The 15717-nt window shown below is 39.2% G+C and overlaps 1 protein-coding gene across 1 annotated transcript in view; it reads right to left on the bottom strand.

Annotated features, from left to right (window-relative positions):
* Positions 1-15717, bottom strand: part of DGKB (diacylglycerol kinase beta) — a 293858-nt gene that overhangs the window by 212527 nt on the left and 65614 nt on the right. Inside the window, exon 3 of the mRNA XM_072412954.1 lies at positions 11238-11469. Coding sequence (XP_072269055.1) covers positions 11238-11316 — 79 coding nt within the window. The 5' untranslated portion in view covers positions 11317-11469. The remainder of the gene's footprint in view (positions 1-11237; positions 11470-15717) is intronic.

The following is a 15717-nucleotide window of genomic DNA, read 5'->3' on the forward strand; positions in this document are numbered from 1 at the left end:
TATATTACCTAGCATACCCACCTGGAATGGTCATCAGAAGAACCAACCAAATTTAAGGCCATGGGAAGCCCAAACCTTGCATAGACCATTTTGCATGTGGGGCATAAATCTTACATAGGTGGAATCAGATGAGTGCTAAGCTAAGACATTTAAGGATCCCTTTATGTAGTTTGCAAACATTTAATTCCATTTGGCATTCACCAAAGCATTTGAGTCACCTTCATACTCAAAAGAACCAAAGGAAGAGTATTACAATTTGGTTCCCGGTACTATTCATCGGAGGGATAGGGGAAAGGGGCGTGTTCACTATGCTAAAGGGTGGGGCTCTGAAGTTTACCCAAAGTTTTTACCCAAATTGTATAGTGGGTCAGCAATAAAGACATTAAGAATCTGTGCTCTTAAAAGTCTGAAGTTTGGTGGCTTCTGGAAGTCCGCCATGGAGTTGGCTGAAGCATTTGAGTCACCTTCATACTCAAAAGAACCAAAGGAAGAGTATTACAATTTGGTTCCCGGTACTAATGTAAAAGGCAGAGTAAGGGAAAGGTGAAAATATGCTGGGGCGAAGGGAAGGAATAAAATTCTAATTCTTTATTCCTAATAAAATCACTGCCTACTATATCTATCCGCAATGCAAAGTCATTGTATGGATATCAGGGGGGAGATAGCATCACCATACCATTTTGGTCCATAAACATTTGGACAGAGACAACTTTTTTCTAATTTTGGTTCTGGACATTACCACAATTATTTTAAATGAAACAACTCAGATGCAGATTTTCTGCTTTAATTCAGTGGGTTGAAAAAAAATATTGCATAAAAATGTGAGGAACTAAAGCCTTTTTTTACACAATCACTGCACCCAGGTTCACTAATAAAAGTTTATCCTCTCCAGCCTTGGAGATCTTTCATAAATCAGGCCTCATGGAGTTGATGGTAGTTGTGACACTAATGGAGATACCATTGGAGAGCACAATAGTGGAGGTTCTATTTGGCACAGCTTTGTAGTAGTGGTGAATGCAGCATTAGCAGTAGGTATGGAAGAAATGTTTTCAGCAATCGTTGTAATAGTTCTTGTAATAATGGTGATGGTAGCTGTGACACCGGTGGAGATTTCGGTGGAGATGTCACCAGTGGAAATACTATATGGCACAGCGTTACATTACAATGTTACATTAGCAATAGGTATGGAAAAAATGTTCTCAACAATTGCTGTGATAGTTCTGGTATCAATAGAAGTGATGGTAGACGTGACATTGGTGGAGATACTTTTTGGCACAGCTTTGTAGTAGTGGTGAACATAGCATTATATATGGAATAAATGTTCCCAACAATCGTTGTGATAGTTCTGGTAACAATAAAAGTGATGCTAGCTGTGACACCAGTACACATATTTATTGCGATAGTAGTTGCAAGATTGCAGTGATCGGCATCAGCAGCCGCAGTCAATATTTTGTCTTTACTGTTTTCTTGGACCATTTTCTAATAATAACCACCCAATACAGCATGGCAATAACAATACAGAAAACTCAAATTTCACCAAGATCAGCAACAAATATAAAATATTTATAATTGTATAACAGCAGCTGGTGGCCAGGATTTAAGCAGACAGAGTGAATTTTTTATGAAGTCTAAAAGAAAGAGAGGATATTACGAATTTAATTTTGCTGATGTGTACAATAATATTAAAAACAATAATGGAGAGGTAAAAAGCCGTAAATAATTGAGAACAGCCAAAAAGGACTATTTCAAGGATTCATAGGGCTTTATAAACTAAGTTTTATATAAGTGGAGGAAAAATCAGGAAAGTACAGTAATGCATGGCAACCGAAGTCCAGCTCTCCTCTCCCGGATCATACTTGTTGGTTCAGCTTACTATTCATCGGAGGGATAGGGGAAAGGGGCGTGTTCACTATGCTAAAGGGTGGGGCTCTGAAGTTTACCCAAATTTTTTACCCAAATTGTATAGTGGGTCAGCAATAAAGACATTAAGAATCTGTGCTCTTAAAAGTCTGTTTGGAGGCTTCTGGAAGTCCGCCATGGAGTTGGCTGAATTCCGCCTAGATTTCTCATCACTGCAAGATGCTGGCACACAAATAAAGTTATTTTTAGGTTAATTCTTCAATAGCCACAAAAGCTCTAAATCCACTTTGTGTGCACTAAATCCCTTTTTATGCTTAGATATTGCCTTGTGAAAAGAGCAGTGACCCTATCACTTTGCATGTAAAAAGAACTGGACTGTGGGAGGGGTCTAGAAGTCCCACCCACTACAAGATGCCTATAGGAAACTATAGGAGGGGGCAGGTACAAGTCCACTCACTCTACACAAGGAAAGAGGACAGCAGGACCAGTCTTCATTACAGGAAGTTCCCACACTGCAGGAATTGTTTGATATTGGATAACCGCACATATCTGAAAGACGTACACAAAGGACACCAATGTTTTAGAAATGCACATGGCTCTTGTATTTAGACAGTTTTTGGTTAGCCCAGATGTAGGACAAGGGTAGACAGTAAATCATACAAAAAATTGATTTGGGTTTTCATGCATTTTAGTTTGGAATAATAATGGAGGAAAGTCTATCTACAATATAGATTTTATTGGATTATCTATGTTAGAATAGGGTGGAAATGAGCTGATATAAAATGCCCACAGCAGCTTTACAAATAGGCCAAATAGTCCGATCGATATTATTGATTAACATCATAAACAGACCCACAGAGCAATAGTTTGAGGCAGAACTCCGCCTTAGTAAAAATCAATGAGAGCTCTCCAGGGATTTCTATGGGGGCTGTTTATAAAGTGGTGAATCTGATATTTACCAAACATTCTGAGGGGGAGAATCTTCCAGATCCACGTGTGTTCAATGGAAGTGATTGATTCTCTACAAGAGAATGTTTGGTGAATATCAGATTCAGTGCTTTATAAATTGACAACTGTAAGGTTGGTTTTTAGCCAAAATTTACCAAATTTTTAACAAAAAGTGAAATTTATTTTAAAGGGAAGACTAAAGGGCAGATTGTTTTAAGGTATTGCTGGGGGCAGATATAATGAACAGGAGACTGGAGGGGGTTTTTAGGGGCCACGGTATGTGGGATCAGGACACTTCATAACATTTACATGAAACAATGAGTGGGGCCAGATTCATACTTTTGCCTCCCCTAGTCCAGTTAGCTTGAGAGAGAGAGAGAGAGAGAGAGAGAGAGAGAGAGAGAGAGAGAGGAAGAAAGAGAGAGAGAGAGATGAGAGATGAAGGAAGAAATGGAGAAAGAAAGAAAGAGATAGAGGATGAAGAGAAAGATAGAGGAAGGAAAGGGAAAACAGGAGATAGGGTGTGAGAGTGAGGGAAGGAGAGAAGAGGAGATGGGAGAGAAGGGGTATAGGGGGGTTAATTAGGGGGGAGAGGAAGAGACAGAGAGAGAAAAAGGAAGAAGGAGATTAGAGAGTGAAAAAATGGAGAATGGAAAGTTAGAGAGAGACAGAGACGGAGAGGGCAGAGTATGAGAGAAAGACGGAGAACAAGAGAGGGGCAAAAAGATGATTGGAGGGGAAAAGAGAGGGGGCTTAGAGGAGGCAGAGAGGAGATAAAGAAAGAAGAGTGATCTAGAGGAAGAGGGGGTGAAATATGGTGGGTAATGAGATAAAGAGAAAGGGAAAGAGAAATAAGAGAGAATGGAGAGATAGAGGGGATAAAGGAAAGGAGAAGGGAGGGAAGGAAAGACAAAGAGAGAGGAAGGAGATTAGAATAAGAGGGAGAGAGAGTGGGAGACAGGGATACGAGGAATAGAGAAAGTGGGGGGAGGAAGAAAGAGAGAGACAAAGACAGAGAATGAAATGGAGACCCTGCACCGGTCACTATACTCTGTGTGGCCTCTGTAAATTAATTTTCACTTTGTATTTCCTTTTATTGTAGATCTGGTCAGCCAGCAGCAATGGGCACCAGTTCCACACACAGATGCTGCAACGCCAACCCACAATGGCCATGGCACCTTAGACCACATCCCAGACGGCCTTGTCAGAAATCTGGCCCTGCCCCTGAGCAACCAATGCCCGGTGTTCAGATTTGAAAAGGCAATTTACGGAAAATCCCTCACCCCCAATACAACACAGCCGGTGTACTTTATGTAAAGTTTGCTTTGTTTAATATTTGTGATCAGTATTCAGTCTTTCACAAATTCCCGTTGCTATGACGATTACATCGCTGTGTAGAATAGAAGAGATGCATAGCCCTCCTATGAGTTGTGTCAGGCACACGAGAAGTAGATATTATATTGATGTGGGTGTCATTTCTTTTTCTTTAAGCAGATGTGATTGTCTGATAATGGCTCGGAACAAATTGTAAAATCTATAATGTTTTTTTTTTTTCAAGCATGCTTGTTTCCTTGGAGAAGAATAAAGCATGATGAATACAGCTAAACTCTTATGAATGCCATTTCTTGTGACCTTCTTCTCAACACTTGGGGAGATAGAGAAGGTCACGTGTGCTGTGAGGAACACATTGACTGCTGTTTATTATCACCTTCTTCTGAAATATACTTACCTGGCCGTCAATCTGTTCTCTTCAATACTTGCCCTCCAGCCTCCCCTTAATTAAATCTGCCCTCCAGCCTGCCCTTCATTAAATCTGTCCTCCAGCCTTCCCTCTCACAGTTGCACAAACTCCTCTCCTAGACTGAATTGACTTACTTTAATTTTACTGCACACTGTGAGCTAATTGTGTGCATTAGAACCTGCAGTAAGTCATTTCCATGCTGTAGGACATCCAATATCATTTATCATGACCGGTTTCTCCTCCCATAAACTCCATGGGGCTCCAGATTTTTTTCCCTTTATAATACTAAGGTTTTTTAAGGGGGCAACAGTTTGATTTTTGGGAAGCTAGCATTTGGTAAGAAGTGACGGGTACAAACAAGATGCATGTGAAAATAAATTTAAAGGGGTTCTAACTCCAAAAAATATACTTTATCTCTTTTTAAATCATTATTATAAAATCTGTATGTGTATCTGTATTTAATAAATACGTGATACATTTATATTTAAACTACATATCCCCCTCCTATTGTGTCCTACTTTCCCCATCTCTAATATTGCAAGCTCTTCTGGGCAGGGTTCTCTCCTCCTCCTTTGTCACTGCGTAATATGTTGGCGCTATATAAATCCTGTTTATTTTTATTATTAATAATAATAATAATAATAAAAAAAAGTGGAACTGTCATTAAAGTTTATTTCAGTCCTGCGTCATCCTGGGTTCATTCCTCGTCCAGCCAGGCACCGCCATCTTCTTCATCCTCTGCTTACGTCAATCGATCTCGCACTATGCAGGCACGAGATCGGGTAATGTTTCCTCATGTAAATGTAAAAATAAATGAGTGCTGATCTCACTGCCATTGCACTTTTTTTTTGTTTAGGGGAAAAGCTCCTTCGGCGCATGCTTATGTTTGGGTATATGAAGAAGGAGCAGTGCAAAGCCTCCTAGGATACTTGACGTATGTTCTGCGCGTTGGTAAAGACTTTTTTTAAAGTTTTTAGGGGAAAACAAACAAATTTTTGCATTGTATAAAAGGGTTATCTACTCTATCTAAGGGAAAATTGTGTTGATCAGTCAGCTGTAAGGTCACATGAAGCCATGGCACAGATTTTGCAAAGCATTTTGGGTTTAGCTATAGCTTTTCCCTTTGTGACTGCCCCTCTAAATAAAAATCACTTACATATAATTCTAGGAAAAGATAATCAAACCGCAGGACTCATGGGGGTTAGATATTATGGAAATTGGACATGTGGCTAAATAAAACATAATAATATATCTAATGTACTGCAGCTATTTTTTTTATAAAGGTTAAAGTTGAACTAACGCTGTAAAGAATATTCTCCTCCTCCTGAAACTCATATAAGCCACTCCAGAAGAAAACGGCTTTGCCCGGAAGGTCACCAATGATTTGTCTCTGCCTTCCACTGTCAGACTCAGTACAGTTTTGCTGTAAAAGGAAATGTACTTTTCATTCTGTATTCTGTTTTAATTAATTATGTGCTCAATTAGAGCACGCTGTATTTCACTTTACCACAAATAAAGGAAGAGGGGATTTCGGAAGGAAGGTTATTTCTTACAAAACCTTGCAACCCGCAAACCTAAAGAGGACCAATCATTGCTACAGATTTAATATAATATAGATACAATGAATAAATTGTATTGAATTGTGATTCCTGGCTCTGATAAATGGGGGAATGGTGAGCCCCCTGAAAACATGTGGGCTGCTGCTATGACTTTCACTCTGGCAACTATGGACAAACTGAAGATACTCTTCCTGTGTTATAGGGATTCTGGATGGTGATAAATAAAGAACTATCCTGATTTTAGATATTTATAGGTAGGTATCAGTGGCAGATGTAGCCAACGGTGGGCCTCTGTGCAGAAGTGACTTGGGACCCCCCACCACCCAACTGATTTGGGGCCCATGTGCAGAAGTGACTTGGGACACCCCACCACCCAGTTGATTTTGGGGGCCCCTGTGCAGAAGTGACTTGGCACCCCACACCACCCCACTGATTTGGGGCCCCTGTGCAAAAGTGACCTAAGGACCCAATTTCCAACTGATTTTGAGCCTGTGTTGGCTGAGGAGGGTCCTGGGTCCTTGTGCAGGGCCACACTTTGGCATTTCCTATGTCCATTCCTGGTGGGTATTTATATAACTTTTTTATGTTAACTCATTTTTTATTACTTTAGGTGTGATTTATGGGGCAGCTGTTATTGTGGTGGTTTTCAACAAGCAGATAACAAGGGGATATAAACGTATTTACTGGGTTCAGGTCATCCTGGGTTGATTCTTCAAAGTTCCCCAAACTCAGTCTTTGAGACAAATCCCAATAAAGTAGAGAATATTCATATGTTCCTAATGTAGTTATGGTTCACATCAGCTAGGTTTCCCATTGGCTGGACCCAGGGGTTGGCTGTATTTTCCATCCAATGTTTAGCTTGTCAACCCTACAAAGTTGCCCACTTAAATGTCTGCATACAATGGAACTTGCAAATGCTAAACAGCGGAAATTGAATAAAATCCCATCATGGAATTGAACTTGAACCTCTTCCCTAATTCTTGAGTCTCAGAAAGCAATGGCAAGCAGCATCTTCCACAGCGAGTAAGATACTTTCTTGCAAGAAAGATATAGGGCATAATTTATTAAAGCTCTGCAAGGCTGGAGAGAATACACTTTCATCAGTGAAGCTGGGTGATCCAGCAAACCTAGAATGGATTTCCTGGAAGTCTTTTGCTTTTTGCTATCAAAGGTTTTGAATCCTGGACCAGGTTCATTCCAGGTTTGCTGGATCTCCCAGCTTCACTGATGAAAGTGTATCCTCTCCAGCCTTGGAGAGCTTTAATAAATCAGGCTCATCTCATTACTAGGACTAAATAAAAGGGTGCAGAGAGAAGATTTACTGAACTGAATTAATTTTGTCTTGGGAAATCTTTAAAGTGAACCCAAACTATGGATGGTTTTCTAAGATAACAGAATGTTCTCCACCCATCGACTCATTTGTCTCTATAATGTCTTATTCTTGAGATATTCCCACTTCCGGTCTGTTCATTCTTTCTCAACAGAAGCCACCAGCCCCTGAACCTGCCCCATCCCTCCTGTGTAACTGCAAATATTTTAATTATATTGATTACCTTTTTGAGGCCAAATTAGGTTCAGAGGGTTGTCTGCTGCTGTCCATGGTGCAAAGATATTCACTTTAAGACCATTGAAATCAACAAGAGGCACAATTTGTGCCTGGCGGAACAGTGTAGGTTCACCTTCGTATGCAGAAGGGCTTTTTTACAATAAGTGATAACAAAATGTAAAATAGAATTTAGGAGTTTGTTCTAGCCAGCTCAATAGCCTAATATATATCTTTATAGGAAATTATATTGTAGTTCGTATATGCCAGAGTATCTGATTGTCTTAGGGACCCAGGAAGCAAACTGGACTGAAGTGTGGCTCAGGATATTACCAAAGCTCTGCACAATCTTAATTGAATGCAAATCTTAATTGAATGCAAACCCAGAAAACTATTAGAGGCTGTGAAGGTTCTGTAGGAACTGTAGTCCCCAGGGTAAAGAATATTTTTCCCTTACTGGCTGGCTGGAAAAAGAAACTTGAAAATACAGAGTCTTGGTGATCCAAGGGCAGCACACTAAGTGCTAAAATGCTTATTGTGACCCCAGGCTACAGGTTGGGCCCCAGGATACAATTCTAAACATTTTAAAAGTCAAAACATGTCCTTTGCATATATTTGCACATGATTAAGTAAACTGGAGTTCCACTTTATATAGTAGGTGGCACCTTCTTAATTATTTAGCTCTCCGGTATTTGTTGTGACATGTTTTTTCATAACCCTCCAAGGTAAAGCTGAGCATTTTCCAAAATTTGGGTTTATTTCCGAACACGTTTATTTTTAGGATTCATTTAATTTTTCAGAAGTATTGCTTCAAACCCCGCAGGACTTTTGCCTGAGTCTAATTCAAGATCTCTTCTGATTTAATGTTTGGCTTTGGGATAAAACCGCTGCCTTCATTATTATGACTCATAAATGTTGTCATAAAAGTCTTCCCAATTTCAGCAAAACATAATTCATATCGGGAGGGGATTGACCACCTTCCCCCAACGATGCCTTTGATGTGTGAGAAAACCCAAATCAATCAACGCTGTGTGATGTGCAGAAGGAATTCCAAAATGCAGCAGACCAATCAGAATTCATTGTTCTGATTCTCTGAGCTGGTGAAAGCTAAAATGTACTTTATGTTCACTGCACATTATAGCTACATAAATCAGACATATCATAGGGTGTATCTGTTCATGTTCAGTGCATCCAAAACAAATAATGTTACTTAATGTAAGGTATTTATGGTCTCTCCTAAAGATCACAGCACTTCTCCTTTACAATACCTATATTTAGATGGATGGCTCCATCTCTATTTAATGTACAGCGCTGCATAATATGTTGGCACTTTATAAATCATGTTTATTAATAATAATAATAATAATAATCTTTGTACAGGCATCTCAGCTCACATTGGAGGTGACACATTGTTGTAATAATTTTAGATGCTGGGCAGTTTTTGATTGTTCATACAAATATCATTCACTCTTACTGTTTCATTTTATTACTCGCTACAGTTGCTGTCTGATCAATGATCTGGGAGACTGAAATAATGCTTCCCTTGTCTGCAGCAGATGATGGATCCATCTCAGCATAGATTGAGTCTTTGGAGATTTAGACTAGCTCTTTAATAGCAGGAGATGGAGCTATTCTGGAACATGAAACTGCTGCAGTATATTGTAAAATGTTAGATGTTTATTAATGTAGAATTGTAAAGTTTTTCATTACATGAAAATGATGACCCCTTGCTTTGTGATGTTTAATGGGGTTAAAAGAATTTAGGGTATTTTTAAGGTCAATAGGAATTTTTTTACAATTTTTGCACAAAGTTTTCACAGCTGCTACCTTGAGATTATGAGAAAGCTGTGATAGGAGATGAAACAATAAATAACTCACAACAACTCCAATGCACAGGTAATGTAAAACAGCAATTAAAATTACAAAATTAAAATGACTTTATGTTCCCTGTTCATTATAATCCATACTGCATGTTTTTTTCCTGCACCCAGATGACTTTGTATGCCTGGCACATATTTTCTTATCTCATCTGACAGCCTCTTTCTAGCTATATATCCACTCACATGTATTATGTATTATAATGTATGAAGTCAGATGGCCCCATCACTTCTCAGACAAGGTTGGGGGAAGCAAGGTATTTGTCCTTTAGTTGATTTAGCAATCGCTTATTATAGTATGTTCTCTTCTCCTATTCCATAGGTTATTTATGCCTTTTACAGCATTGCAATGAAATAACCTAAATAAAGTTGTTGCCCTTGTCAGGAGCTAGTCATCCAGTAATTACATAGTGATATAAAGAATGGGAGGAGGTCTTTATATTGGGCACAAAAAACTTCTTGGATTGTAAGCTCTTTGGGGCAGGGTCCTCTCCTCCTCCTGTATCTCTGTATCTGTCTGTCATTTGCAACCCCTATTTAATGTACAGCGCTGCATAATATGTTGGCGTTATATAAATCCTATTTAATAATTATAACAGGTGTTCAGATCGAGAAACTAACCATGAGGGTGGTTGGAATTATTCATAAAGGGCACAACAGGTGTGCAGACCCAAAGACCCAATACTGGTGTGGTAGAAGCCCCTAAAATGTCCTAAACAGGTGTACAGACCCCATAACTCAGTGCAGTGATAATGAGTACTCCTTATAATGGGCACAGCAAGTGTATAGATTGCGGAATTCTGCCCACAGATGGTGGGGAGCACAGCATGTGAGCAGACTTAGTAACACAGCATGATAATGGTGGGAAACCCTTATATTGAGCTTAACAGGTGTGCAGACCCAGGACCTGTGATCTTTTCAAATGGGAGTCCAAGAGAAAGTGGAGACGTTCAGATGGATTCATTCTCCAACATCTACCAAACATAGGAATACATTTTTGGATGGATACACCCTGTGAAGTAAATAATTACTGTCCCGAAATAAAAATTCTCTCCCACATTTCCAAGAGCAAAAATTTAATATATTGCAACTTGCCAGTCTGGAGATGTGCTGGCTATAAACCTGAAATGGAATTGGTCTAGGATTGAAAACATTTGCCAACTGATAGCAAATAATTTTAAAGAATTCCATTCAATGTTTGCTGGATCGCCCAGGTTCTCCCATGATGGTCTATCTTCTCCATTCCTGGAGAGCTTTAATAAATCGGGGGCATGAAGAGAGAAAGATGGGTTTGTGGTTTAAAAAAGAGAGCAGCCCAGGGTGACAACATTGATCCTCCATAGAGTACAGTAATTGGGATTTTGCCACCTTAGGACAGAAAGTTTGTTACTGGCAGTATCATCTGGTAAAAATAAAGGAGGACAATGATTACTTCCATCACATTTGAGGATGGAGGCTGCACTATATTGCATTTTGGCTGTCAGATTTGGATGAACTCTAAAGGCAAGCCAAGGTAACAGTTATAATATATCTCCTCATCCTTTGTAAACAACTCTTCTTATAACCAGATAAGGATAGAAGGCTACAGATGAGATTAATAAACCCCGGAGGTGTCACTTCCCTTTCTGCAGACGTTCGCTGATCGTTCCCCGCTGCTCTTTGGAAATTAAGTGTGAAGATTAAAATATTCAAAAGCCAATGATACTTACATTCTGCATACTTTTGAAGTTGAGCGAATTCTGCAGGGCTGAGATTGACCCACTTTTCCTGGTTCGTCATTATGGTCATACAGGCCCCGGCTGCCGAGCGGACGAGTGTGTCAGTCGGAAGGAAGCAATAATTGATATAATTTTCTCCCAATCCCCCCGAGAGTCTTCAGTCCACGGTGAAGGGATAATTATAGAGATGAAATCCTCTATGAAGTCATTGTGCGTTTTAAAACTGAAAGACAAAGAAATACAATTAAATATTTGGAAAAAAAAGATCCTCAGCACAATCTGTCCAGTTATTTCCCCACCATATAGTCATCCCTTCCCCCTTTCTCCCCCAGGGTAGGGTATCTACTCAATAAAATACTCAGCAAATCCCGGTTATAATAACATTTTTTTTTCCTAAGAATACAATAATTATGCCATTCATGCTATTCTTATTGCAAAGCAAAGAGAAGACTTTTCTCTGAGGATGCTAACTGCAGCCTCATCATTATAGGATATTATTTATGGATATATATATATATATATATATATATATATATATATATAGAGAGAGAGAGAGAGAGAGAGAGAGAGAGAGAGAGAGAGAGAGAGAGATTTTCATTAAAAGAAGACCACCTTTTAGCAATGAAATCAGATCCAACCTTCAGATCCATGTATTTTAAGTGGTGAAAAATTCACCAACCCCATATTGCTTGAATCACTTCCTAATAGGAATCTTTCATGTCCATGTGTTTCAATGGCAGTACCTGATTCCCACCAGGCAGCATGGTTTCTACCCTTGTGGCAGCCAATCATGGAGATTATATGGGGTTTGTTTATAAACAAACCTTTCATTTACAGCCCTTACTGCTCTTTACAGAAAAAAAGTTACAATATGGTATTCATTATGGGTTCTATTTATAAAAGAGAGAATCTGATATTCCCTAAACATTTCTTGGTGGGAATCAGTTATTTCCATTGAAACCCATATCTTAAAGATTACCATTGGGAAATGTTTCAGGGAATGTCAGATTCCTTTTTTATAAACTCGTTGCACTGTGACAGCTGTGTGTTGTTGGCTGCGGCTGTCACTGTGCTTTTTTTTCTGCAAATTGTACTGACAGCTGTGGAAGTCAGGTTTGTTTATGAACAAACCTCATACAATCTCCTTGATTGGGTGCCACAAGGGTAGAAATCATGCAGCCTGCTTGCAGACTGGTAATGTTGGACCAGCAGCTGTAACTGAGCCAGTATATAACTCAGCCTCCTTTTTTCCATCCTCTTTTATAAAATTATTTTAGGTAACCTGGAATGGATTAATAATTAATATTTCTTTCTAAGTGGACCTAGCTTCAGATATAATTTTCATGCTATGAAATAAGCACAGAACCTTCAGGCACTTTGCAGTGCCATCTTTGTTTATGTATCATCCTGCATCACTATCTATATCCCAGACTTGGCTCAGAGATGAGATTGGTTTGGACCAAGTATCCCCACGCATCACCCAATGGCTGGCACAATGCCAGTTGTTGGACGTCCGCACCACTATGCTGGTTTTAAAAATGCAGCTCTTGCAAACTATACTAATGTTGTAGTCACTGAGGGGAGAAGGAGACTGAAGAAATGCTTACTCCTGTTTGCAGCAGACTAATCTCAGCCTGGACATGGTCATTGGACTAAAATAAAATATCTTCTTCCTTATGATAATTTGTGAATATTTTCTAATAAATATTGATATTGTTGCTGTTCTGATTTTTTGTGACAAATCAGAAAATTATTCATGCAAACACGAAAAAATTCTTGAATTATCTTCTTTAAGTAGCGCCTGCAATTTAAACGAGCTGTGAGGTGAGGTTGTGTATATTAAGAGACAACAAACAAGCACTGGATCTCAAAGTATTTCTTTCCTGCAAGTCAAAGCCAAGCGTATTGACGCAAAAAGCCAAGAGCAATCATAAATATTCCTTGTGTTTTGTACTTGTAAAACGTGTCATTCCGAATTCCATTTCAAGTGTTACTTTCCCTCGGCTCGGGCTGTTATCAGTCTACAAGTGAACTTCAAGAACCGTATTTCAAATGCTGCTGAGTTTTCATGTCCCTGGGACACTGTTCCGCTATGCCAGTCAGTTTGAATATTGTACAAGAACAAAAACAAAAAAATGAACATTGTGCACAGTGTGGACTGAATACACATGTGATCTGAAATGTTATATTTAGGTAAGTGACAGATTAAATCTTACTGACAGATGTTGCTTCAAGAGATGAGGGTGATGAGGATGGTCAGGGTATTGTTTGACCATTCTCAGGAATCGTCATTCCCTGGCGGGCGCACAAGAATGACGGCTCAATTCAGCCTGAGAAGGTGAGAAATGGAACAGCTAAGGAAGATGCTGAATAGGAATGTCCAAAAAAATCCAACGCATAAAGAGAAGAGCTTTTTGAAAGACTCTAGAATTCATAACAGTATTAAATCTAAAGCTAACGTGTTTTGGGGGGCAAAAAAATAGATTTGTCAGAGTTACAGTAAAAGTCGGAATAATACAGGAATTAGGTTGAAATTTGTATAAAAAATAACTAAAAGTTATCAGTAAGACATAAATATATAGTACAGTTAAAGGTAAGGGGAAAAAAAAAGTTGTATCTTTTGCCCGAACCCTAAAATTCAGAGAAATAGAAAATCTCATCTATGGGGTTAGAGGTCTAGTAGCAGAGGTATTGACACATATATAGACGGATGTATGGACACCCATTTACACATATATAGAACTACACAACTATATATACCATGGTAGAATGAATAACGTGATGCCAAATTGGGAAGATATTTGGCATCAGCCACGTCAGTTTTACCTAGAAAGAGAATTTAAGGGCCTGGATAAGGTTGTAAATAAGTGTTGTGCTGTATATTTGGGATCCAGGCCCAGAGTGTTCTGGAAGGAATGAGTGGGCCAGGCATTCTATCCCCTCTTCAAGGCTTGAGGGTGGCTAGGAAGCAACTAGCCATTGGTAAAAGGGCACCTGCCTATAAAATAGAGGGAAATTGTACCCGAAGGACATGTGGCTCAGGAGGGCCAGCTGTGTGCAGCCTTCGTGTCTGGAGAGCCCAGGAGGTCTCCCAAAGCTAAGGTCTGTGGGACTAATAGGGACAACCAGAGAGGAAAAAATACTGGATTTGCTCTATTTTGTTTTTTTTTTCTGTAGATGTTTTTTGCAAATAAAAGTGGAAATAGCACCCCAAAATTGTACGTCTAATATACCTCTCTGCAGTGAGTTCATTTGAAGAATGTACATTTGAAGAATATGTACATGTATACACACATATATATATATTGCATATACAGAAAGCAGAGTGACAAAAAGATGATCAGACTTGGAACTGGTGCATCTTTAAAGCTTCCATCCATAGGCATGGGTCTACTTTACTGAGGATCCATCAATCTAAGATTTCCTTAAACAGAAAAATTAACTGTATTTTAAAAAATGATTTATGGAAAAAGCTGACCACTTTTTTCTTCAAAATCTATCCAATATTTACATTTTTTACAAGAGGCTGTAAGTCTGCTGTGAATATACACAGTGACTATATGCACAATTACCGTCCATTTGGTTAGTTGTCAAGGTAAACCTAGGTTTGGATTTGGGTGTTTTGGCTCAGTTCAGCTAAATAGATCTGAACAAAAGCAAATTCAAGCAAATCTATTCTGAAAACAACTATTTGGAAGGATACAAACTTTGGATAATATAGTGTACCTTAGCTTACCCGTTCCGAAACAGTTACCCAAGAGTTCATCAAGATTTCTCCATATGGGTAGTGACATGTTATCTTTTGGGTCTGTGGCATCTACATTGGTTGGGTTCACTTTGGAATTCAGGAAGGAAATTTTAGCCATTGTGGTGTAAGAAGCCTTCACATGAGCAGCCTGACATCTGTCATTCAAGACTTCAAGATTTGAAATACCAGAAGTGCTGTTTTAATAAAATCTAACTTTTGGTACCTGACCCCCCTGGAGAGTTTTTAAAAGCATAGGATGAATCCAAAATAATCAATGAATAGGTAATAACATGTCGGTGCTCTCTATAGAATTATTTTGTGAGTCCTGGGTAGAAGACAAAGTAATGACTTTCTGGGCCCATGGGAGATGGTTTTAATAAAGCAGATCCATTGAACATGATGGACGTATGGATTCACATCTCTAGATTGATGAATCTGCAGGAGATAGCTCTAGAGGTTTGGGAGGCATAGTGACTGAAGTGCCCCCAAAAGATTTAAAAATGTGTTTTTTGTACCAGATTTGGGCTTTAAATCTTATCCAAAATAACAAAAAGCATACTTCCTGTTCCAGGGCAACTCACTCCACCTATAGAGAGGCACGTAGCCGTAAGAATTAGGCGCAGTGCCTACATGACCGGGTGCTGGGGCCTAGCCCAGAGCTTTTAAGGGGTTAAGAAAAAGGGTAGTGTTGCCAGAGGGGGCTGGGCTAGTATACAACGTGGG

This window comes from Pyxicephalus adspersus, chromosome 5, assembly GCF_032062135.1.
Source record: "Pyxicephalus adspersus chromosome 5, UCB_Pads_2.0, whole genome shotgun sequence".
In the NCBI taxonomy this organism is placed as follows: Eukaryota; Metazoa; Chordata; class Amphibia; order Anura; family Pyxicephalidae; genus Pyxicephalus; species Pyxicephalus adspersus.